The 20293-nt window shown below is 38.7% G+C and overlaps 1 protein-coding gene across 3 annotated transcripts in view; it reads right to left on the bottom strand.

Annotated features, from left to right (window-relative positions):
- The window catches only part of SERPINI1 (serpin family I member 1), a 68696-nt gene that overhangs the window by 7315 nt on the left and 41088 nt on the right, over nt 1-20293 (bottom strand). For all 3 annotated transcript variants that reach the window (XM_049710628.1, XM_049710627.1, XM_049710629.1), the window contains exons 3-6: nt 18821-19051; nt 16305-16499; nt 14397-14601; nt 8005-8102 (exon numbers count right to left, since the gene is read on the bottom strand). In XM_049710628.1, the coding sequence (XP_049566585.1) occupies nt 8005-8102; nt 14397-14601; nt 16305-16499; nt 18821-19051 (729 nt within the window). The remainder of the gene's footprint in view (nt 1-8004; nt 8103-14396; nt 14602-16304; nt 16500-18820; nt 19052-20293) is intronic.

The following is a 20293-nucleotide window of genomic DNA, read 5'->3' as shown; positions in this document are numbered from 1 at the left end:
ATATGTCAATCAAGGCCATCTTTCCTGCCTTGCACTTATTCCCTGAGGGCCTGGACCCTCCTGTCCTATTTATCTCCTCTCCCTATCCCTAGTTCCTTGCACACTTCCAGCCACCAAGTACGCACTCAGGTATTCAAGGAATCATAATATGAGGGGAGTTAAAGAGATTTACACTGATGAGTTTGTCTTATTTGTTAGAGAAAAGTTAACTATTCTCTAAAAATGGAAATAAATAAATCAATGGCAAACAGAACTACCAAAAAAAACACCCACACACTGGTCCCAAGCAGTCTTCTTCTTCTGGCCACAGCAGACATTGCCGCCAAATAACTGGTCCTACTTTTCTCCAGGCAGCATGGAGCAAGGCTTTTCACGATGGATAAGATGGAAACAGTGCCAGCAAACCCTAGGTTCCCCAGAGAAGAGCTGGGCAGTAATTCAAGCTCTTCTGAAAAAAGCAAGGCCAAATACTTAGGCATTCATTCAGTCACTGAGCAAATATTTATCAAGTACCCTGCTCGTATGAGGTATCGTGCAGGGCACCAAAGGCTCTAAGTACCTGTGATTGACATAACGCTGGCCAGATGGCCATCATGCAAGAGTATGCCACTACTTCCTTTGTGGCACTGTTCCTAATCAGCCAGTTTTAATGGATTTCTGCATCACCAAGGACATGCTTAAAATAACAGAATGAACGGAGTTCCATAACAGAACCCTAGGATACCAAAAATGTCTCTGTCTCTGTACTTTAGTTGCTAAAATACTTTTAGCTTTGGCCCCACCCATGAACTTTCGAAAGGTTTTTAGAATTTGAGCTCCTTCAAGGTAGGAATAGTGTTTGCTTATTTGTTTCTCTGCATAGATTTTGTTATAGACCAGCAAATATTCATTCATTTATTCACTCATTCGTTTATTCATGTACTGAGCACCTCCTACGTGCCTGACATTGTTGATGCCCTGGGTATACTATGGTGAGCTAAATAGTTCCTTCCGAATGGGGGAGAGAAGACATTAAATAACAAGGACAATAAAAAAGCAAATCAGGGCTTCCCTGGTGGCGCAATGGTTGAGAGTCCGCCTGCCGATGCAGGGAACGCGGGTTCGTGCCCCGGTCCGGGAAGATCCCACATGCCGCGAAGCGGCTGGGCCCGTGAGCCGTGGCAGCTGAGCCTGCGCGTCCGGAGCCTGTGCTCCGCAACGGGAGAGGCCACAACAGTGAGAGGCCCGCGTACCGCAAAAAAAAAAAAACAAATCAATAAATGACCACAGTTTCAGGGTATGGTAAGTATAAGAAATAATATAAAATGATGGGTTGGCTGGTGACTAGGGAAGGGAAGAGGAGCTACTTGACATTGGATGTTAGGAAAGGCTTGTCTGAGAAGGTTAATCTGAGCTGAGACCTAAAGAATACAGAGGAGCCAGTCCCAGGCAAACTGGCGGGAAAGGCTGGTGCAGAGGCAGATACAAGCCAGGTGTGTTCAAGGACCCAGAAAAAGCCTGTGTGGCTGGAGCATGGGGATTGAGGAGGGCCAGAGGCTTGAGAGAAGCCCCCAACTTGGAGCAAGGCAGAGCCCAGCACCATCTTCTCAGGGCACACACCCACCCAGCATCTATCCTGCTCCCCACACCATGCTGGGCTCTGAGGACAGAAAGATGTCCATGACACAGTCCAGGCTTCTGAGGGGCTCCAAGCTCAGTGACAGGTATAAGAACAAACAATCCAAGGAAAAAGTAGAACTTGTGAGAGCACTTTGCACCATCAGAATCCAGATAAGGGAAAGTAAACCATCTAGGAAGGGCAGGACGTCAGGGGAAGCTTCTCAGGGATGCTGACATTTGGACTGGTTCTTGAAGAATAAGTGGAAGAGTGAAAGTCAGAGAAGGGGACAAGGGCATTCCAAACAGAGAATTATATCTGCAAAGTGAGAGAAGCAGCGGTGAGGACCTGAAGGTCCAACTGAAGCTGGGGCTAGAAGGAGGAGGGGAGTGGCGGGGGATGTGCTTGATTTTAAGAGTTTGGACCATGATGCTAGAGAGCCCGGGCTTTGGCCACAAGTAACAGGACATGACGGCTTTGATTTTAGAAGATATGGGTGGCAGCAGCTGAAAAGCGTGAATTGGATGAGCAATCAGCTGGGGGCAAGAAGATCAACTGTGTCAGCTGTTGCAACAGTCCAAGCAAGAAAGTGGGGTAGAACTGGAATTACGGTGCTGGAAGAGAAAGACAGCTCTCTGACTTACAGGTAGAAGGAGAAAGAGAACAAACAAGGGCAGGATGTAAGAGTCAGTCCAGCATAAATCTAAGCGCTCGAGTCTGACCTGAATATGGCTTTTGCTGTGTCTTCTTAATTCCTTTATTTCATTGGCTCCTTTATTAAAGCTCATACTTCGTGCTGAAGGATTTAGTACTCTCTCTTTCCCCGTACACCTTCCAAGAGGATTATCTATTAATCCAAATGCTGATGGTCCTTCATTTCCCTTACAAAAATAGCCCTACTCTATAACAGGATCTTCGCTGCAACTAGATGAGCATTTTAAATAGAGCCTGAGAAGAAAATGATTCTCAGCACTCTCTAGATTCCATGTTTATCGCATGAGTCTTTACTATGTTTTATGTTCATGGAATTTAGCGTCAAAAGCAATGGACATCAAAGTGAGGTGAAAAAATAAACACAATAAATACAGAGCATCTCATTTGTTCATTCAGGGAGTACGAAGCAGAAAGCACGGTGCTGGGTGCTTCTTAAACACACATAAGGATCAATTATGTGGAAGTTTAAATTCTGGTGGGAGATATCCAATGCATAAATAATGATAATATGAAATTAAATGTGGTATGTGGCATAAGAAAAATAATAGAATATTGTAGTATTTAAAAAGGAGTGATTACTTCTCGTTGGTGTAATCATGGTGGCTTAATAAAGTTGGAGATATTTGACCTGAGGCTCAGTTCAAAAGGTATTTCAGGTGGGAGAAATTTCATAAAGATGAGGGCTGGGGGGATGTGAGGTGCAGAGCGAATGTTCAGTTTGGCTGGAGCACACGCTGTGTGTAAGGAATCAGCCAGAGATGAGGCTGGACGGAGCTGAGGTCTGAACGCCCTGCCGAGCGGTGGACGGTGCACAGCAGACCGAAGGGAGGCTCTGAACAGGAGCTGGAATGATCAGAGAGTGAGTTTTAAGGTGATTAATCTTGGCAGTGGTAGATAAGACAGATTAGATGGTAGAGAGATTGGAAACCGTTTAGGAGGCTATTGAAATAGTCTAGGGCAGCAGTAATGAGAGTCTGAAATGAAAGTAGATGCCATGGAACAGAAAATGAAAGCATGGATTCAAGAGGTCTTAGCAAAAGACTCTCAAGTCATTCCGTTTTTCAGAAGCAAGAGAATGTCATGTAGGGTATTTTTGGTCCACTGCTGAATCACATTAACTATTTTTAAAGAAAGATAAAAATCTCATTACATGATTTTAGAATGTAGTAGTGTCCCAATAGTACTGAATTGGTTTCTGGGTACTTTCGAGTTTTCAAATTCTACTAATAATGTTATTTTTAAAAGATTTCCCCAGTTTTTACATAAGGCTTTTAATTAAAGAAGGAATACATACACAAGGTAAATTTCCAAACAGTACACAGTGGTCTATGAAACGAAACCCCTTGTCTCATCTAAGAGCCTCTGTCCAGTATTCTCGAGGCAACCACTTCTATCATTTTCTAAGATGTTGTTCAAAAATGTTCTACGCATTTAGAAGCTTAAATACATACTTATGAGGGGGGTGATCTAAGATGGTGGTGTACAAAGATCCTGAGCTCACTCCTCCCACAGACACACCAAATCTAAAGCTACATATGGAACGAGTGTTGAAAAAGAACTAATAATTAGCTGACCAACTGGAGGCACCACAAAGGATAAAAGGGCCTCATGGTAGGAGGTGCAGAGGGTCAGTCCCACCAAAAACTCCATGCCCCTGTGCAGAGACCTCCAACAGGGAGGGGTCTCATAGGTCCAGAGCTACACCCTGAGGAGCAAGGTATTTGTGCCCCACGTTGGGCACCCCAGCCCTAGGGACCTGCACTGGGGATACGAGGTCCCCAAAACATCTGGCTTTGGAAACCTAAGGGCTTATGTCCAGGGCACCCAGGGCGGTGTAGAGACCTGAGATACTCCTTTGAAAGGACTTGCACACTGTCTCACTCATCCCAGGACCCAGTACAAAGGCAGCAGTTAGAGAAGTGCCTGGACCATATGTGAAGGAGGTTCATTTGCTAATCTTAAAGCATCTGCTGGAGGGGCAGGGACAAGTTGGGACTTTCTTTGGGGACAGAGGCATGGGTGAGCGCCGTTTTTGCACTCTCCCTATACCTTGCTAGTGCAGGTGGGCACACACAAGCATAGCCTTGCTATAGCCTTGGGTTTGCCCCATTCCCAGCGCTCTTGCTCTCCCTCGCTAGAGGCAAGGGTGTGCCCTTCCCCCAATGCTCTTCACCTGCATCGCTAAAGCTGGGGGCGAGCACAGTCCACACAGGGGGCGCCCCTTGATTGTCTGGCCCTGGTGGCCAGAGGGGCTTGCATTTCTCGGCCCCAAAGGACTGTGACAATCAGAGAAACAGTTCTGTGCAGGCTCTCACCCCCCGAGGCACCACACAGACAGCAGACTAAAACCATCCCCAGTCTGTCTGTGAAAAAGGTCCATTTCCTTGTCTTGGAGCTGCAACCCGAGGGACAGGCTACAGGTTTGTTACACATCTAGGGGCTACAGAGGAGCTCGCAGGGAACGTAGGCAGGGAGATGCCATCCTTCAGCCTTCCCTTGGCCTCGCCACAACTTACTGGTACCTCCCCAGAGTTTATTCATTCATGTGAAACCCTGATTTTTGCAAACTGTCACGCAGGAACATGTTCAGGTCTGGTCTGGAAGTCAGCAGGGTTTATAATTGTGGACCCACAGGACTGCATGGATTTGCATACTTTAAAAGCTGCTGCCTGAAGATCTGGCTTCTAATCAGCCTAAAACCAGGTGCTGACTGAGATCCGTCTTATTGGAACACTGCTGGGTCGTCAGACACTGTCCACACCTGGGATTTATCAAGTATTAACCAGGCTACTTAGACAATCACAAGGGTTCAGGAGTCAACCAAGAGCTGGGGAAAGGTTGAACAATAAGGTTCATCTCCTACACGTGGTCATTTCATCAAGACTGGGAGAGGCACCTGTTTCGCTTAATTCATAGAAACAAACACAGAGAGTCAAGCAGAATGAGGAAGCAGAGGAGTGTATTCCAAATGAAAGAACAAGACAAAACCCCAGAAAAAGACCCATTAAAATGGAGATACAGAGAATAGATTGGTGGTTACCAGAGGAGAAGGTTACCAGAGGAAGGGGGTGGGCAAAATTGGTGAAGTAGGTCAATTGTACAGTGACAGACGGTAACTAGACTTAACAGTGGTGATCACTTTGTAGTGCATACAAATAGCAAATTGTGTTGTACACCTGAAACTTATGTAATGTTAGCTACCAATTTTACCTCAATATGAAAATAGAAAGAAGAAAAATACATATAGTCTCTTCCTCCATCTTTTGACCCAATGTGCTCCCTCCCATTCTCCCCTTTGATTTTTTTTCCTTTCTGCTTCCGTAATGCTTTCTCTAGTACAGAGTTTCTCAACTCATTGCTATAGAAATTTTGGGCTGGATAATTCTTTGTCATGGAAGCGGTCTTGTGCAGTGTAGATCACAGGGATGTAGAAGCATCCCTGGCCTCCACCCAGTAGATGGCAGTAGCTCTCCCTAATTGTGACAACCAAAAAGGTCTCCAGCTATTGTCAAATGTTCCCTGAAGGGCAATATTGTCCTGGTTAAGAACCACTACTGCAATAATACATTTCGCTCACTCTTCCTTTTATTAAATCCAGCTGTTTATGTCTTTCTCTCCAGGAGTCTATGTGCTTCTTCAGAACAGGTAGGATATCTTAATTATTTCTTCATTTTTATGACCTAGTACTTTTCTCACACTATCTGCCTCACAAAGAGTTGTTAAATGAAAGGAATAGACATGGCATTGAATAGAATTAATCTGTATATCCTAAACACCATGAAAATTCTCACTAAAGTAGAAAGTAATAACCAAATACATGCTAATAATTTTCCTGGGTACTTGTGGGGTTACTGAGTGTCATAAACACTTTAATCATCAAGGTTTACATGTAATTTGGAGAGGCAAAGAAGTATACATGTGAACAGGACACCAATCATGTAAGGCAGAGCATACGGTGCCCCAAAATAATGCAGGGAATAAAGGCTATTGAATTTAGAGGAAGCAGAGAGGAAAGTTTTACAGCTGTGTCACTAGAAAGTTCTTGAATGAATGATTCATAAAGTAATGTATGTATTTGTGTATATGTGTGTGTGTGTGAGTGAAAGAGAGAGAGAAAGAGAATGAAGGCCGTATCGGTTGAGGTAGCTGGCATGCCGGGACTTCTAAGACTGTGGCAAAACAAGAAATTTAAGAATCAAAGAATTCCCACTGAAAACTTGAGAAGCTGGTTTTAGATCAGTTATCCTGAAGACCTGAACTGGGTAGTGTTTGAGGATGACCAGGTACTGGGAATGCAGCTGTGAGCAAGATGCTGAGAAGGATTCATTTCTGATGAAGGTTTGATCAAAGAGCAAAGACTTTCCGCTATAGACTCTATGAACTCTGAAAGAGCCTAGTGTGATTTCAAATCTGCACTCATATGTACATTTATGCCCTATTGTCTCTGTACATAGTAAAGACAATTAAATATTACCTTATAAACCTTCCAGATATGTCAAAAAAGTTGACCTACACTGACCACAATAATTGATTTGCCACTGCAGTGATACTCCTTCAGGACTGAAAAGCAGTAAATATTCTATGTGTGTGAGATAACTGCCTAAATGTTTGGGTGACACACTGAGGAATCTCTAATCAAACTGAAAACAGAGCCATGGTAAGAAAGCAAAATATCATTATTTAGTTGGAATTTGGCCAATATAGCATTCGTTGAATTCCTAAGGAAAGGAGCATAAGAATTTTAAATTATCCTGTGCTTGAACCACAAATATATATATATTTCTGCCTCAAGTACAATGTACCCATTACCCTTTGAATGTCCATTTATTCTACCTTCATGGCTCACATCCAAGCTCCTAGGGCTCTGAACTCTTGTTTTATCTTGATATCAGTCTGTCTTTATCTCATCAGAAAACATACTGTTTTATTTCCCATGTTCTATAGAAATGATGAAAATTATCATTAGCTAAGCTAACTAAATCTTACACTCACAGGTACCTTAATTCAATACATGTCTTGGGATTAGCTGCTTTAAAAATATTTCCAAAAGGATTGTACATTTCTAAGTACTTTAATGTTCCTAATATGTTAAGATTTTTATCCTGACCAAATTAGGGCATCTGAATCAAATAATTTAACTGGTTGTTTTCCCTTGGGATATTTTAAATAAATTACTCAACACCCGATATGTCAAGTATATTTTGAAGCTAATTCTTCAAAACCACTGTTCTTTATTGAAGACTTAAGATAATATTTACATCATCTCACAGGTGTTCTTTTTAGAAGCATCTAGTTCTCACAGCAGGCACTCATTTATCCTCTCTTCCTTCTTTCTTTCCCATATGATTTATTATAGCTGGACATATTGAGATATTCAATCAATACATTTATTGATTATCTGCTCTACAAGGCATTCTGTCAGATGTGATGGGGAATTCAAAGATGCATAAGACAGGTCTTCTGGAGAATATACTCTGCTATCAAAGATAGACATGGAGCAGAATAATACAAACAATGTTGTGACTGTATTTATAGTTTCGCTTGTAGAAGTTAAATATATTTCTTATATTTATCTGGCAACTGATAACTATATTTTACCTCAGAACTCCTTAATAAATAGAGGTTTCACCACCATCATTTTAAAAAAACTTTATGGAATAACATTTTTTTTTAAATTGGTGTTTATTTCCTACCAGACAAGGCTGTCAAATTTGCATTTTTGATGAAAACTTCAGTTATTCCAAGAGCCTTCAGAACATGTTTTAAATCAATTTCCTGTTCCACTGTGAACCTGGAGAACACAGAGGGGAAAAAGTATTTAGTTACAGCCTTTAAAAAGTATTTAGTTACCCTGCTACCTGGGACAGGAATAAAATGTTAGATATGTTGATTTTTAAAAGTCTGTTTTATAGAGGGTAAATTATACTAAAACTGGATTTTGACTGTAAGTAGTATTTGATTGTTATTGTAAAAAAGGGGAGCATTGAAAAGAATAACATAACAGAATAGTATTAAATTATTAAGTAGGAAGCCAGATTGGTCTTAATATGGAATCTCTCCCAATGAGATTGTATCAAACCAATGAATTGTATCACCCATCTTTCCAGTGAAAGATATGGACCGAGCATGGCTGTATTAACAAGTGCAGTTTTTAAAAGCAAAGGCTTTTATTACTTTTTTATAAAAAGTGAAAAACTGGTTAGAACTAAATATTTCCTTTTTTAAAAGATGTTGCCTCCTAATCAATACAGATCATAAATATAAGTTTTTAGGCAATGGGCTGTGTCCTTAAAAAAGCTAAGTCTGTAATAGTCACTAAACATTACTTTAGCATCATTTCTGATGTCTGGTTTTAAGAAGAATGAAAAGAGAATGATTGCTATAAACAAGACTCAGACACCAAGAGGAATAATCAGGGGAAAACCAACAGATGAGTAGAAGTATAACAAACATATTAGACTAAGTACTAAATTTTATCTATTTTAAAATAGATACTATTTAAGTACTATTTAAAAATAAGTACTATTTTTATCTTACACTTTAACTTGCACCTAACATTGTTTATTTTGTTTTCCACAAAAAGCGGATATTAACTGTGAAAGCAGAAAAGGGGGATGAGTAGGGAAATACATTGGAGAATATATTCAGTGACTTGAATGAATTCTTAAAGTGTTTTCTCTGTGTGCTTTGTTATTTATTTGTTTGTTTATTGGTCACATATGTAGCTTACTATATAATAGGAACTGTTCCAACAATATAAAACAGATTAATTTAACAAAAACAGATTAATTTAAATATCACTACAGCTCTTTGAGGTAGGTATTATTGTCCTCAGTTAATATTTGAAGAAACTGAGCAGCAGAGAGATGGAATAACTTGACCGAGTTCATACAGCTAGTAAGTGGCGGAGTTGAGATGTGGATCCAGGTAGTAGTATATATATCCTGATCTACCTAAAATAAGAAAGTGAAGGAAGATTTCAGTAAGGGTTCTTTTTACTTCTTAAAAGCAGCTTGGTTTGTTTCACACTTTTTAGGCTGTTTAGGTGACAATGCTATTTTAGCTAGATTGAATTTGGGCAAGTTCTCTAATTTCTGAACCTTGGTTTTGGCATATGGAAAATGGCAATAATAATGCCTACTTCACAGTATTGTTGAGGGGATTAAATAAGTTTTCTAAACATCTTAGGATGATGCTGGCTTGTAGGAGGCATGCAGTAAAGGGCAGATATGTTAAGAGTACTTACCATATTGCAGTTATGTGTAACATTCACATTATTATCAATGTTAAGGTGTTGAATATTTGCATTTTAGTAGTGGTGGAGTAATTTGATTAAATAGGTATACTAATCTCTGCTACTTTAACTGTAAATTTGTCAGATCTAGTGTTTTTTTCATTTTAATATTTGTAGTATCTGGCATAAGACCACATACGTAGGGTGAAGTGAAATAAAATCTAGGTGTCCACGAGAGTGTTTGTTTAAAGTTGAAGACAAGATGTAAACAATTTCCACTTATCCATTCCTTGTCTTTGTTCCTTATCAAACTATTAAAAAATAGCTATTATCCATATACTCTCTCTTTCCTCTTTATATAGACTAATATTAATATAAATAATCATTATCATCTCCCATATACTGAGTGTTTACTATGTCCCAGGCACTATGCAAATCCTTTTATGTCTAGTATCTCATTTAATCATCCCTGTGATAATCTCACACAATCCTATGAGACAGGTATCGTTACCTCTATTCCACAGAAGAACAAACTGAAGTTCAGTAAAGCTAAACAACTTCCCTAATCACACAGCTAGTAGGTGGCAGAATAAAGATATGAACTGAGATCTTTCTGACTGCGAAGTCCTCCCACCCTTAATCACTATAATGCCAACAATGGCTTATTTAAAAACAAACAAACTACAGGAAGATTTTACATTTCACCCACTGATTTTAAAAATAAAAAGCCACAATGCTACTTTTTTAAAACCAAAAGTCATGGCTGTTTTTGTAAAGGCATTTGATGTAATCTTGTATTTGCAATTTTCTATCTGAATAAATTAAAGAGGTATGCGGAGGGCAGAAGCATCGGAGACTAAGCAGGGACAGTGTGGAGCAAGTGTTAGAAAAGAACAAATATATATTACACATAAGGAGATTTATAAAAATGTGTAAGAATTAATCAAATTCTTTGAAGAAAAACCTAATAAAAGCACTCATGATAAAAAATAAAATCAGATGGCTTATGCACTGGTTTTCTTTAACAGACATGAAACTGAAGTGCTTTATTAGTAGACAGTCACTTCAAAATAGCAGGATTGTTTCTGGTTACAAAATAGAGAACACTTATCCTTTGATTTCTAGTACTCTGATCACAAATGAAAAACCTAAGACTACAAAGGTAAGAGTGGAAAGATACTACAGCCAGGTACATCTGCATTCCAAGTATTAGAGATTTCATTTTTATTTTATCAATAGAAAGATCTTTTTATACCTAAGCTGTATCAGTAAGACTGAAAAGTAAGAATATACAATGAAGAGGGTAATTTCATTAGAACCAAGTTTAAAAAAATCCTACTTAGGGAAAAGTATATAAAAAGATTGATTAACAAAAGATAAATACTAGGACTTAAAAATAAACAAAAATAGTAATATTAGATAATAATTATATGATGCTTACTTTATGGCAGGCATCATTCTAAAGTGCTTTTTAGATATTTTACATATATTATATATATATATATATATATATATATATATAAAATATATACTTTTACATATTAGCCAAACTATTTTTTCTACCGTGGATAAATTGGAAGAATATTTGGCAATCTCATTTAAATCTTAGAGATGTATGACTATGCATAAATCTTGTGGTATTTCACTGGATTTGGTGATATCACATAGAAATAGCAATCTTACCCTCTTCTGAATAGATTCTTGTATTTTGGATAAAAATACAATTTCAATTCAGCATCTGATTCCTGTAGGATTTACTGTTCAGGGGAAAAAATATTAATACAAAAGTAATTGCCTTTCCCCCCTCCCCCTCCCCCCAAGTACCCTATGCCTCTTAAGGGAAAGTATTTTAAAGCAACTTGTATAAAATCTGGTATAATAGAAAGTAAAAGTACCTGTGAAGTAGGACAAGAATGTGGTCAAATTCAGAAATGCACAGTTGCATTTTTAGAGTAATGTCTCCATGTGAAAACACTATACAAACCCTTTAAGACAGACACTTGAGTAAAGCTGGAGCACAACTATTAGAAAACTTTTACCTTTGCTAAAATTGAGTCACATAAATCACTTCCTTCACTGAACATTTGGTGGGTCCTAATGCTGTAAAATGGAGGGGTGGATAGTTCCCATTGATTATTACCAACACATTGGTATTTGGAAACACTCAATCTCTTAAAAAGGGACACCAAATTTATCTTATCTAGCTACTTAGCCTCCCACTCTATGCATTAGCCATGCAGAAGGAGAATTCATGGAACTCCTGGAGAAATGGATACATGGTAATTAACCATGCCTAGTTTAGTAACAGGCATTAATATGAGCAAGCAAGCTAAACTCTTTCATAATTGAAGAGTATCTCTTAGAGAATGAAAATTTAATTTTCTTCTGCTGCCGCATTCAGTTTCTCAGTGGACAGGACCCGAAGGCCACATTTTCTAGTGAATGTGGTTGAATTACAATATGTGATACTTACTAAACATTCCTTTAGAATTCTTTTAAAATACTCTTAAATAATTTTGCATCCCTACAGAATTAAGGCATTTGGAGATGCTGCAGTCAATTCATAGAATTTAATAAAAGAAGCATTAACTCTCTACTGAATTTCTCATATTATCAAAAAGAATTCCTTATAAAAATGCAAGGGCAAAATACAAAATTAATGATAAAAGGTCACTGGATGAAGGTTTAAATCTGATTTAGTTATTTACATCTAATTATTAATATTTAAAAGTAAATTGTTCTTTTAGAGTTAAGATATATTGTTCATATATTAAATATGTAGATGTCAATTATCATATATTAAAAAAAAAAAACCTGGTTTTGTATGTTAGATATTCATTGGCTACCTCTCCTTGAGAATAGACTTACAGTGAAATCTTTCTACATAAATGTATTGTCATGGTAAGTTATGCAAGCTAAATATCTTAGCTAAAAAGAAAAAACATTTGGATTATGATTACCTTAATTTTTATATGTAGACTGAGAAGTATATGGCTATATACTATATATGGCTGTATATTATGAACTACATTAACATAATGCATCAATATATGCATATTTCTAGCCAAAAATGTCTACAGTTCCAAATAGCTCTCCTTCATTAACATAATGTAGCAGACATCAGCTAAGTTTTGGAAAAACAAGCATTCATATAAGATGTAATTTTAAATGATAATTCCTGAAATTAGAATAAATATGAATGAGTCAATGAGGTTTTAGTAATTCAATTTTTTTTTTTTTTTTTTTTGCGGTACGCGGGCCTCTCGCTGTTGTGGCCTCTCCAGTTGCGGAGCACAGGCTCCGGACGCGCAGGCTCAGTGGCCATGGCTCACGGGCTCAGCCGCTCCGCGGCATGTGGGATCTTCCCGGACCGGGCCATGAACCCATGTCCCCTGCATCGGCAGGCAGACTCTCAACCACTGCGCCACCAGGGAAGCCCAGTAATTAAATTTTAATACTAATATTTATCATCCTTCAATATTCATACTAATTAATCATATTTGTGTAATTTTCTTACATGCAATGAATATTGGAACTCTACTTCCACATACACACACACGCACATGTTTATTGGCTGTTTGCGTGTTTTGTTTTCTAGCCTAGAATTTATCCATTATGTTTATAAATTTGGTTTGCTGGTCTAGCTCCCCTATTACGTTTTAAAGTATTCAAGGGCAGAATAATATCTTTGGTTGGGTTTGATTTTGCAAACACACTGTATCTCTAGGATAGGAGAGAGAACTGACTTTACCCTAGAAGAATTTACAGAAGGAAAGCAAGACCTACAAAAAAGGTAATTTTGTTGTGGGGTGGTAATGTAAATGTACTGTCATAACAGGGAGGTGCATAAGTGAGGCAAAGTGAGGGTCACCTGCTCCATCACGCGGTTCATGGAAGGCTTCCTAGAAGAACTGGTGCCAGACCTGTACCCTGAAGGCTAAGTAAATAATATCTGGCAAAGATATGTGAGGAGGGCATTTTAGGCCAATGCAAAAACATACGTAAAGGGCTTCCCTGGGGGCGCAGTGGTTGAGAGTCCGCCTGCCGATGCAGGGGACACGGGTTCGTGCCCCGGTCCAGGAAGATCCCACATGCCGCGGAGCGGCTGGGCCCGTGAGCCATGGCGGCTGAGCCTGCGCGTCCGGAGCCTGTGCTCCGCAACGGGAGAGGCCACAACAGTGAGAGGCCCGCGTACCGCAAAAAAAAAACCCAAAAACAAAACAAAAATCCATACATAAAGACCCTGAGGCATAAAAGAGCCTATGGTGTCTGTGGCATAACTACAAGAACAGGGATAGTACCTACTACAAAAAATTGAACGTGGTGAGTGGCCCGAGATAGGATCGAGGAAGTGGATGGTAGTCAGAACATCAAGGCCCTGCACAGAGAATTTTAAGCTTCTTCCTACTTATTTATGGTTGCATCTTGGCACCTAGCCCATGACTTGCTTGCACTTCTTCCAACAAAGTAGAAGATTATTTTTTCTCCAGCTATTATCAATTTAAATATGAATGAAATACAGAAGACTGTAGATGCAAATGATATTCAGAGACAATCTGTTGAAAAATCTTCTAAAATGAAGCTAAGAATATTGATTCATATCTGAAACTAGGTCTTGATAAGTAGTATAGAATGATCAATGAGTCAGCCTGTGTCTCTGGGCAGGACTGAATGAGTATGAAAGAATACTTTTTAAAAGATGGAGGAGGTGGAGGAAGAGAAAGAAGAGGAGGAAGAAGAGAGCAACACAAGACAGAATTCAACAGCAGTGGCAAGAGTTTCTCTGCGTCAGAACCTTCATTGATACCCTCCCTCCATGCTATCAGAGAGAGTCACACAGGAACCTCTCACCTGGGGAGGTACACTTCCACTTTTTGCTTCTTCACAGAGTTTGCCCATTCTTCAATCAGCTGTGCTTTGACCAATGGCTCCAGAGTGGCCAGTGGAACTTCCTGTCTGGACAAGACCAGCATCATACTTATCTCATCCCCCTCATAGGGTATTTCCAAGACTTGGTAGATACCACCAGCTTCATTGGAGCCGTCACTAAATTCCCCTAAAAAGAACAGAAAGGTGATAAAAGGCCCCTATCAAGGCTTAACTAAAATGTTTACATTTGTTATAACTTTCTTCCAAAATAGTGTGTAGAATATAAAAAATTCAGGCATCTGAGAAGAAGAGGGTTTATTTTAAAGTAAGCCCTGAAATTCAAGTGAATCCTCAGCCCTACAGAATTTATTTTATTTTAGGATCCCCAGAATTGTTTCACATTTGTCATATCATGTTCTCTAGATTTACTTTTTATTTTTAAATGAGATATCTCAAATGAATATATTTTAAGGATATCATTAAAAAAGTGAAAAGTCATGATTAGAAAAATAAAGCCCTGGATCCAAGCTGGATGTAAATCACATTTACCAATACCCACCTGATTTCTGAGAAGGGAAAAACTGACTACATAATACCTGGTACTCTATTATTACCACAGCTAAAAGTTTTGAGGCCAAGGTAGCACAGCCAAAGTGAAATCTACTTCATTCGGCAGTAGTTATCCAGAGCATTTGTGGTGATTAAAATCTCCAAATTAGGTAATTAGGTAAATTAGGTAATTGGCTTTGTGTTCTATGAACTTAGCTAAGTTGACCAGGCTTTCACTAAAAAAAAAAAAAAAAAAAAAAAAAAAAAAAGTCTTTAAAACAAATGGTCCTGCCACTACTTTCAAATTTCCCCCATTTTCAAAACAAACATAATGCTTTTGTTCTGAATATTTTCATTTAACTGATCTAGGTCCTTTAGATGTCACATTAAACATTTTGGTTCTCAAATAAATAGGTATTTCCCTTTCTTATTTTGACTGTTCATTTGATTAACTGTGATTATAATATTTTAATTTTACTGTGTACCTTTGAATAGAATAAAATATTAGTTCTAACATATACTTAGCTTGCAATTACATTTCTGCTTATGACAATAAATAATTACAGTTCAGTATGGTATGGAGAAAGGATTAGCACCCTAAACTTCTGAAAAGGCCAATGAAATATCCCTGAAAACAATGCCAAGGATGCTGACCTGTATCACAAATTATAGACTCTCAGTAAGTGAAACTATGAATGAATAATTACGCCTGACCAAACATAAACAAGTCTGAAAGCAAAATTTTAAAGGAATGCTTATAATTCAAAAAGTGGGGCTTCCCTGGTGGCGCAGTGGTTGAGAGTCCGCCTGCCGATGCAGGGGACGCGGGTTCGTGCCCCGGTCCGGGAGGATCCCACATGCCGCGGAGCGGCTGGGCCCGTGAGCCATGGCCGCTGAGCCTGCGCGTCCGGAGCCTGTGCTCCGCAACGGGAGAGACCACAGCAGTGAGAGGCCCGCGTACCGCAAAAAAAAAAAAAAAAGTGATGAGGTGTCCAAATCAAGAGCTGGTGGAACATATGGCTCACTGAAAACCGCCCCAAAGCGAATGACTTTCTGGAGTGACTCAGAACATTCTGACACAGGTCAGATATTTTCACATGAATAAAGCCACTCTGTAGGTGTAATCAACTTCATAAATTAAGAAACATATTGGAAAACTATCAAAACGTATCATATTCACTCAGGATCTAATTAGAGGCCTGTGAAAATGGGGCCAAGAAAATTGAATTGTAGCCCAAACCAGATTGTTGAGAAATCTGAGTAACGAATATTTCATGTTTTTTTCTTAGAAATTTGTTGATACACTGCAAGAAGAGAGAAATAAAAGCCAAACTGTCTTACCATAATAAAATTCTCCTTGTTGATACATCATTGGAATTTGGACTTCACTTTCATCATCTTTAGTGAAGGAAAAAGTTCTGGTATTTTCAGGTCTAAATTGTGACTTCCAATTCCCTTTGAAATAAACAGCATTGATGAGGGCCAGATGAGTGACGGCGTCAAAATCCCTTGGGGATACCAAATCTTTCAATAGACCTATTCAGGAAAAAATGAATGGATGAAAATTCATATTAAATTTGAAGGTGAAAGGAAACCAAAAGATTATCAAACTACCATCCAAGAGAGTGCTTGAGATGAACTTTATATCATTATAAAATTTACAATAAAAATTAAAAGTATCTAACTATCGGGGCTTCCCTGGTGGCGCTAGTGGTTGAGAGTCCGCCTGCCGATGCAGGGGACATGGGTTCGTGCCCCGGTCCGGGAAGATCCCACATGCCGCGGAGCGGCTGGGCCCGTGAGCCATGGCCACTGAACCTGCGCGTCCAGAGCCTGTGCTCCGCAACGGGAGAGGCCACAACGGTGAGAGGCCCGCGTATCACATAAAACAAAACGAAACAAAAAAAAAAAAAAAAAAAGTATCTAACTTTCAAAGGAAAAAATGTTACACACACACACACACACACGCACACACACACAAATATACTTACAGACTAAGAGCATCTAAAATACCGTTATACACCACCTAAAATAACACTAACTAGTAGTATCTTGACATTTGCACAAACTACAGAACCACATACAACAGAATCTCAGGCTTTACTACTTTCTAGTTGCAATCTTAAGACTGATTAAGCATTCAACAGATATTTCTAAGTTTATTCTTGAACAATGTACATGATTAAAATGTCATCCAATTCAAACTTTTCCCCCATGTACATTGGATATCTATCAGATATAACAACTGCTTTTGATTAGGTGAAAACAGATGAGTAAAAGCCAACTTAACTAATGATACCTTAATTTTTATCACTTATAATGTTCCTTTCTAAATCCATTTTGAAAGACATTGGGACTTTATTAATGGCTGAAATTGTTTAAGAAGAGTTTGGAAATAAACAGCTTTCAATAATCCAATCTAATGCAGCTGAATTATTATTCTTATTCTTTGAATGTTAAAAAATAACCATGTTTCTTTTATCTTACATTTTAACTTCATAGTTAGAAAAGATAGGACCACATTCACTCCGTATTCTCTCATTTTATTAGTCATAGCATGTCTTTAGGTACTTAAGAAGGTGCCTCAGCATTTGGGGGAATATAGAACAAAGGGTATGGGATGATGGTCTTTTGTTGTTGTTGTTCCAGCATAAAATGTATTAGATTAACATTATTTTCAGAGTTTTGACAACATGAATTAATTAATTTAAGGAACAGCCATAGTAATCTACTTTCAATTTGGTCTCATTTTTTTATTCTAATTTCAATTATTTTGTTGGTAAAATCAGAAAATAAAATGGTAAAATATGAAACATTTGGAGAGCTTAAATAGTTTTTTTGTTTTTTTTTTTGTCGGTACGCGGGCCTCTCACTGTTGTGGCCTCTCCCGTTTCGGAGCACAGGCTCCGGACGCACAGGCTCAGTGGCCATGGCTCACGGGCCCAGCCGCTCCGAGGCATGTGGGATCTTCCCGGACCGGGGCACGAACCCGTGTCCCCTGCATCGGCAGGCGGACTCTCAACTACTGCGCCACCAGGGAAGCCCCCCTAAATACATTTTTAAAATATGATTTAGAATTAAAATTTGAAACAAATGCATCCTTTTCTAATTCCTCTCCATTTGTTTGGGCTTAAAATGGGCTGCTCTTTTATTTAAAGGAATCCTGTACAAACTTTTTGATTAGCAATCAAGTTCTGTGGTTTAAAAGCCAACAAATATCTTTAAACTCTCTTACTCTATTTTAATCATATTGTTAAGAGAGCCAGCAACTGTGATTCTAACTAGTATCTAACTTATTAAATGGTCAGCCCAAGCAAAATTCCATACAGTAGTTAAGATTACCATTCGAATGAAACTCACCAACTGGAGAGCACAGATTTCATATTAATTTATCAGTACCAATATTCTATACATGCCAAAAGAATTAACTTTTTCTCAAATATTTATTCATAAACAATGCTTCTAAAATAGGCTGTAATCAGGGCTTCCCTGGTGGCGCAGTGGTTGGGAGTCCGCCTGCGGGTGCAGGGGATGTGGGTTCGAGCCCCGGTCCGGGAGGATCCCGCATGCCGCGGAGCGGCTGGGCCCGTGGGCCATGGCCTCTGGGCCTGAGCGTCCGGAGCCTGTGCTCTGCGACGGGGGAGGCCGCAGCAGTGAGAGGCCCGCGTACCGCAAAAAATAATAATAATAATAAATAAAATAAAATAGGCTGTAATTTATACAAAATAATTAGTAGATACTCAACTAAATGCAATCTAACATTCAAAATGTAAAAGGAACAAGGGGACAAATAATTTCAGAAGTAAAAGGGAGTTAAAACTAAGCTATTAGAGAAAGAAAGGAACCAAATGACTTACTATTTGTATTATTCTCCACCCACTTATTGATATGGTTGGCCACAGCTACATTTTGACCGAAGTCCACATGATTGACTTCTGCGTTAAAGTACTTTTTTATTATTTGCAAAAACTCATCATTGATATGAAATCCATTTTGCACAAAGAGGGCATTGGCAATTTTCATCACATACTGACTCTCTTCAGCAGTCACCATGTGAGAAAGATGCTTCAAGAAAGAAAATTCTTCACCTGCAAAATGACAAAAGATAAGTTTATTAGTGGAACAAACACAGTGAAAGATCCTGGAGAGTGGAGGAGCACGAAAACACAGCAAGGGGGATTAATAGAACAGAGGCCCAAAGGAAAAGCACTGGCTTATTCGCCACACTGACATGGTAACTCCGGAGGTTCCAATATTTGTGCTGTTTCTAGATGTTCAAATTAACTTTTTGCAGTTTAGTATTATCAACTGATATTATTTTCATTTCAATTGACTTTCTTGGTAAAATCTATAAAGTAGAGATACTTGGATTGTTTTCTTTCAAAAGACTTAGGTTAATTAAATGAGTCTTATTTTAGATGATCAGAAATAATCTGTTTCTGTTATCAAGTTTAATTTTCTAGTTTAAAAATCAAAATATTCCTTTATAGACTTTTTTTTAACCTTACAACTAGAAAATCCAATTGAAATTGTTTTAGTTCTCAACTTTTTAATGAGTTAATTCACATGTATATTAGAAACATTAAAATAGAAATTATACATCATTGAAAAGTAATTACAAAATACGTTTTGGTTAGAAATTTTCTCCAGTACAAAAATTTTTCATGATAATACAACATTCAAAAAAACCTCTTGGGACTTCCCGGGTGATGCAGTGGTTAAGAATCCTCCTGCCAATGCAGGGGACACAGGTTCAAGCCCTGGTCCGGGAAGATCCCACATGCTACGGAGCAACTAAGCCCGTGCACCACAACTACTGGGCCTGCGCTCTAGAGCCCGCGAGCCACAACTACTGAGCCCATGTGCCACAGCTACTGAAGCCCACACACCTAGACCCCGTGCTCCGCAACAAAAGAAGCCACCACAATGAGAAGCCCGCGCACCACAACAAAGAGTAGCCCCCGCTCACTGCAACTAGAGAAAGACTGAGTGCAGCAACAAAGACCCAACGCAGCCAAAAGTAAATAAATAAATTTATAAAAAAAAATTCTTGGATGCCATTTAAATAATGAAGGTACTGTTGATTTTAAGTAAAAATTTCTGATATTCTTAGAGCATAATGGTTTTTTTATAGTACTCATCACAGTTATAATTTCTCATTTATTTATGTGATAATTGATTAATATATGCCTCTCCCTCTAAACTGGAAACTCCAACAGAGCAAGAACCATGTTTGCTTTTGTTTATCATAGTGAGGTTTGTTTAAACAATAATAATAAAAGATACAATTTCCTTGGATTAACTCAGCCAGGGATACAGCTAGGAACTAA

The sequence above is a fragment of the Orcinus orca genome, chromosome 5 (assembly GCF_937001465.1).
Source record: "Orcinus orca chromosome 5, mOrcOrc1.1, whole genome shotgun sequence".
Taxonomy (NCBI): domain Eukaryota; kingdom Metazoa; phylum Chordata; class Mammalia; order Artiodactyla; family Delphinidae; genus Orcinus; species Orcinus orca.
Note: the sequence above shows the minus strand (reverse complement) of the source record. Positions and strands in the feature narration are given on the sequence as shown.